Below are 6663 nucleotides of genomic sequence, written 5' to 3' on the forward strand. Positions count from 1 at the left end.
TGGAGAGCGAGCGCCGCCCGCCGGCGGGAAGAGATGCTCCTCGCCTCCCGCCTGCCGCCGCGGAAAGGTAATTGGGAAAGATGAGGCAGATGAGCCAAACTTTCCCCTCCAGAGCTACACTGAGGGAGTGATGACTGGGCAGCTGCCTTTCCGCTGGAGCCCTGTCAGTCTTTACACAAAGGTGTTCTGAGGAACAACCGTTACCGGCTTTACGTGGCAGCACGTACCCAGCACCCAGGCCTCTACTCTACTCCCATGGTACTCTGGCACTGTCATCCGTCTAATCCTGCTTAACATAGAAGAAAAAGCCAAAATAATACAGTTTAGCTAGATGAGCGGACATCTTTGCTATCTTAACCTTCATCCTAAAACTGATTCCTGATTTAAATTAGAACTGTATTTTTAGGTTTGTACAGCCCTACTTGTTATATAGAGTCTGTGTAATCTGCAGTCTATTTAGGAATATAATTAGTGGATGTGGCTTTCATTCCATAATACCCCAGCAGAACTATCATGTCCCACATTGTTGGCAACTTCATTGTACTGAAGTGTCAAAGTTGTTAAAATGACACTTAAGCCATTTGCACTCCTCATAGGGGGAGAAAAAAATGATACCAAGACTCAGCCGTATTCAGATCTAAAGACAACATTTGTCTCTTTTCTAAGATATTCTCCATAGCATTGTTATTAAACACACGCAGAGCTTGGCTTGTGAAAGGACTGTGAAATGTGAAAGGACTGTAGAATTCTAGACAATAAATATATTGAAGCAAATTGGAATTAGTGGAGAGTTTGGGAGGAGGAAGAGAAGGAGCAAATCTCTGCCCAAACTTTTGAATGTTTATCTGTTCTCCTATGTGCACTGTGGGAATCCAGTTTAGTTGCACAGTGGATGTTTTGGGGCAGCCCCACTGTGAAGATCAAACACCATGTATGGGGTCTTCTCAGAATCTCATAAAATGCTATTCTAAGCCACTGTTGGACCAGACCTCCCAAGGAAAACATGAAGGTAAGAGGGAACATGAATCTATATCCTACTGATGAGTATATTCACCTTGAGAAGGGGTTCTGATTTAGCCTGTGGTGGAGGAAGTTGACAAATTTGCTATCAGATTCCAGAATCTGGAACTCTACAGCCAATGCCCCTCGTGTGCTTCCTATGTATCTTACAGAGCATCCTCCTCTTTCAGGGACACCTAAGTATCAATCTAAAGATTCAGTGAGTGTACACTTCTGGACTCGCCTGGTGCATTAGCAGATCTGACTGCTTCAGGCGGGGAATATTAGATAGACAAGTTGTACACCTTATGCTCATTGGGGAGAGGAGGGGAAGAGGGGGCAAGAGAGCAAGGATTTGTGTCTGCTATATTGAAATGCCCCATAAAAGACACAAGCTTTGCTACATATACAGCAAAACATGAATCTGTTAAACGAATTCTCTTGTCCATCCTTTAACAATAACCACAGAGATAAAACACACAGTTCTAGAAATCCACCAGCAGAACAATGGCCAAGCAGCCCACACAAAAGCTGTTAGAATGCGCTAACTAGGCGAGGAGTCAGATGTTACGTGCTGTTTAACAGTGAGCTGAGCAATATTAAACAGCAGTATTTACAGCAGCCAAAGTTAGAAGCAGCTAAGAAAGCCAAATCACTAGCAGTTAAATCACCAGCAGTAGGTTTTACCTACCAATCTTACAATTTATGTAGATTTTATTAAAGTTCTTGTGATTTTGGCTTTGTTAATTTTTCATGGGTTTGTTTTTTTTTTTTTTATGCTACTGTTTTACTTCCCCTGAGGATGGATATTGATATTAATGCTTCTTGTTTCAAAGAGTCATGAGCGAGAGACACGATTGTATTTGTTTTCACTGAGAATTTTATAAAAACCAGGTGTGTACAACAGATATTCATCTGCACAGATAGGTCTTGGAGGACACAGGTCTTAGCAAAAAGCCCTTGTCAGATCATGAAGCAAGGCTTTCTGCCTTGAAAGGAAGTATGTGCATAGAAACCACATTCTTCAGGGGGGAAAGAGGCCTTCTAGAGACACCCTGTCTTTGGAAGGCTGATCCTGTGGATGTGAAGGGATGTGGACCTAATACTTTTTAAACTTTATCTCACTATAACAGGGGACATAGGAAGTCTCCTCTGGCAGTCACTTGCATGTCTGAGTCTGTTGTGAAGTGCAGGCTTACTTAGTATTTACATTGTTTACATGCAAATACACAACCTGGTGTAGACTGAAGGCACGTTCCAGTGCATGCGTGGGAAAAGAACTCGAGCATACTCAAGAGTCATGCCACTGTCTCCTCCAGTGATATTGGCTGGAGATGAGATTTTGGCTCATACTAGCTAAAAGCTCCGTAATCAGCCATGTGCAAGCTCAATTCTTCACCTCTCTTTCCTTGTTCTCTTAGAAAGATAGGTAGGCAATACCATTTATCTCTTCCTACTGTTCATTCATCATATCTTTATCATGCCTCTTTTTATTTCTTTTCTGACTGCTGTTACCATTTATTATCATATATAAGTGTTTCAGTGGCCCTATTATTTCTTACCATCCTCTTTCTAGTCCCCTTAATCTGTGAAAGAGAGATGACCAAAATTGCATGTTAGTCCAGGTGAAGATGAATCTTTGCAATATATCAAGGTTTCAAAATATTTTTTATAACATCCTCTGCCACACTCTGAACATTTTGCTATTTTAGCTGCTGCTACACTGATCAGAGGCTTAAGCTGAAAAGCCATAACAAAACTGTCTTCTAGATAAATACCATTACTAAGTAATTTCATTCAAATTACGTTTTTTTTCTAATGGGCATTACCTAGCGCTAATTCATCTGCCACTGTGCTATCTTTAGTCCTTCTGAAGAGTCATACTGTATGTGGGCAAAGCAAACATGATTTTAGCCATAAATGAGACAGTGTTGAGCATAGTTTGTCTGTGGCCATATTTCTAGCTAAATGATGTTCAGTGGTGCATCGTCTGTCTCTGACCCTGAAGTCCTTTGTAAACACCAAGTATTTTTTGAAGTGTACAGAAAATTTAAATATTTGTGTAAGCATCTTTCATACTGGATAGCTGAAGATTAGGAAGAACAAGGTGTTTAGATAATAGAATTCTTTGTTTAGATCAAAATGAAACAGTTTATGAATTTGGCACTTTAAGATTATATAGTTTCTGCATGTGTGTCATTATTGTAAGGGGACATAAATAGGTTTGTGCTAGGTAAACACCTTTTGTTTAACCATCAATATAATTTTGTGTGCAGGAAAGACAAAAGGAAAAATAAAAATTGCTTTCATCATTATTTTGTATTTATATTGCTGTAATAAAATAAAATGGCTTAATAATCTTGCCCCAAATGCTAGCTTCTATCAGAATAGTTACCGATCAGTAAGTTACTATGCTTTAAAATAATGTCCAAGAGCTTTTGGTCCACTTTATTTGGTAATACATAAGTGAGGCATAGGTACAAAAATGCAATTTTATTTCTTTAAGTTAGCACAGATGTCTGATAAAAGGATAAATAGTGCACTTTAAGGCCTTGATTCTACAAATAGACAAGTGGCATGGAACCCTCGTCTGTGTGTGGCATGCACCGATGTGCACAGGCATACCATCTGCTTGCAGCATCAGGGCCTTTACATTACTAAAAGTATAGCCGAGATTATGAACTACAGTTCACTAGTTACAACTATCTTTCTAGCCTTCAGCAGATTGCATTTATATTTGTAATGATTTATGGGTTTTTTACTAGGTTCCCCAAGGCGTGCTAGACATCAAACAAACAAATAAGAAGCGATATGGGAACATACATACAGACACTTTGGCTTAGAGCAGCAATTCAGCTAGGTTTGAGCTCTGGCAATGGCAAATTTGGAAGCAACCACCATTATTCCTTCTGAGAAAACGTTTTTATTAGTCAGAAATGATTGAGGGTCCTAAGCACATATGTGCATATACCATTCAAAATAACTTTGCATTTGCTGCTTTTTTAAATTACTGTTATCATAATTGATTTTTTCCCATCCATATTTATGTCCGATTCTTTTTGAGTCCTGCTTAGAGTTTGAATGTATTACAGCTAATGGTTCCTCTCCCAGGTTGATTTCTGCATATTAATGGTTCTCATTTTGGGGATTTGGCAAAATGAGATCCCAATTCTACAAAAAATTACATATGAAAATGAGTAATTTTATTTATGAGAGCCACTGGTCTCACAAACAAAAAATAGTTACACATGAGGCCTACACAACATACAGAAATTCAGAGATAAATAGTTTACAGAGGGACAAAAAATATATATTGCAAGATTTTTGTTTCAATTGTAATTGTCTGGTATAGAATCATTTCCCAGTTCTATAGTTAGGGCCATGCCTAGATATGTACTACCATGTCTGCTCCCACTGTTTAATTATAATATAGTTAATTATAGGTTATCATCTTTTGGAGGAGGGGAAGGTAATAAAACCTTCCCTTCATTTCAGTATTTTGCAAAATTTCATTCTTCTATTTCGGACAGAATTTGTTTTAATTTTATCCCATTGTACTTTAATCTTAAGCTTTGCCTTCCTACTTTAATTTTTTATGTTTGCACTCTTTAATCCTAAATTATTATCATGCCGCTTTTGCTACGTAATTAATGTTCATCTGATTTTAGGCCTTCTTCTGAAAATAGATGTGGATTTAAGTTTACATATTTTCATTAGTACAAAGTTAAATGCAATTTAACCCTAGGCAAAATGGTGCCCTATTCTGGAGACAGGTTCTACTGCATTTATTCATTGTTGGTTAACAGTACAAGTAGGCCTAGTGATTACATACAAATGCTGTCCATGTAAGAGTAGTAGAACTGGTCTCAAACGGTTTTTCAACTTTCGTACTGGTTTGGGTTTCTTTTTCTTTTTATGCTTTTTTATAGGATTTGTAAGATACATTAGCCATTTAAAAGATACCCAGAAATTAGCAGCAATGGTCATGGGTGGACTGTAAATACATTTTATTATTTGGTTGTGAAAGGTCTAACTCAATGGGGCTACAATCTTGAATGGAGCCTTTAATCCTTATTGCAGTTTGAATAAATAATAATAAAATGCCCTACTTGATCAATGATATACAGACATGTGCTTACTTGGACAGACATAATGCTCTGGCTTTTTTCATTATGGCTTTGTTTTAAAGAGTACATCCATGTAAGCTTTGTCCAGATCGACGGATTTCTTCTGCATTGCTGCCCGCAAATGTTCAGGGAGCAGCCTCCGACTTCTTATCTCACCCAGAACAATATCATCCTTGTTTCGAGGCCTCTGGGTCCTAGCATCCTCGAGGGCACTGTGCACATCCTGCAGTTTCATCTGAAGCCAGTCCTGTCTCTCCACGGTGTGTCGGTGCTCTCCAAGATTATGCATTAATTGCATCTCACTCACTGATCTTTTCCTGCATGAAAGAAAAGCAAAGAAAGAGATTCATAGTGGCCCTTCTTGAATTCTAGATCTTCACTCAAAAACACAGGTTTGGGAACTTTTGTGAGGTATCACAATACAGAGCTGTAAAACCTACCTTTCTAATTTTTAAGGGATAGAATGACATCTGGAGAAGAGGAGGAGGGTGGATGGTGATTTGTTATTGGCAATGGGTATATTAGTGAGAAGGCATAAAAAATGGGAAGTAGTCCAGTTTTGTGACAATATTTTTTGACTATATATTTGTCATTTATTTTAGCTGTTGTAGATGAGCTTAGGGCTTATACCATAGTAGGTTTAATAAATAATAAAACTGCGGCATTTATTCAGCGGTAATATTTTGTGAACACTGGAGCTAAGGAAGCATGGTTTCCTGTGGATTCGTGTCTCAGTGCTGATTGATGTTAGTGTCTAAGCGCGAGTTCCAGCTAGATTCTCGCACAGTAAAAAAGATGCTGTCCTGTGTAGACCCAGCCAAGCGCCTAATAAGAGATGCAGCTTACCCAATGATATTCCTAAGAGAACACCTATATGATTTTTCTCCCTCTACTCAGCTGCCTATTTTCAAAAAATGTGTAAGAACTCAGAGGATCTGAGATCTCTACAGCTATATCTAGAGGACAGAATTTGTCCAGCTTGGCCAAAGGGTTCAAAAGCAGGGATAGAAAGACTCGCATGCAGATAAACTTACATACAAACAAACCAACCATGTTCTCAAGAACAGCTTAAGTCATCCTCCAAACTTTGGAAGTGTATAATAAGGTACTTACATCATTGGTCTTCCATCAGAGTTTGTAAAAAAGCATATGGCATATAAAATGATTGCAGTCCTGGCCAGATTTTTTATAGAAGTCATTTTGTCTACAAAGATAGAAATGAATACATGTATAAATCTGTATTTCAAGTAATTTCTGTTAATTCCAAAGAAATTTAGTTTAGGAAAAAAGTTGAAGACATCAGAGAAGTGATTTTGAAATTTTTTTTTTTTTTTTTGTGAAATGGGTTAGAGCAAGGAATGCAAATGAAGAATTTAGTTCTAATACTAATTTTGTGACCAATTTACTGTTACTTCATAGGCAAGTCTAAGAACTTTGGTCAACCTTAGTTGCCCTGCATCATCATCATATAAGTACCCATCTCTTGGATAACGGGGTGAAAAGCACCATGTTCTTCCAATAACACTATTATTATTAT

At 38.0% G+C, this 6663-nt stretch overlaps 1 protein-coding gene across 1 annotated transcript; it reads right to left on the reverse strand.

Annotated features, from left to right (window-relative positions):
* Positions 1-5169: 5169 nt before the first annotated feature.
* PTH (parathyroid hormone) lies at positions 5170-6325 on the reverse strand. Its single transcript, XM_009577648.1, has 2 exons — positions 6240-6325; positions 5170-5443 (listed from the first exon to the last, which is right to left on the reverse strand). The coding sequence occupies exons 1-2, from the start codon at positions 6323-6325 to the stop codon at positions 5170-5172; spliced, it is 360 nt and encodes a 119-aa protein (XP_009575943.1).
* Positions 6326-6663: the final 338 nt, after the last annotated feature.

The sequence above is a fragment of the Fulmarus glacialis genome, unplaced genomic scaffold (assembly GCF_000690835.1).
Source record: "Fulmarus glacialis isolate BGI_N327 unplaced genomic scaffold, ASM69083v1 Scaffold35945, whole genome shotgun sequence".
NCBI classification, from domain to species: domain Eukaryota; kingdom Metazoa; phylum Chordata; class Aves; order Procellariiformes; family Procellariidae; genus Fulmarus; species Fulmarus glacialis.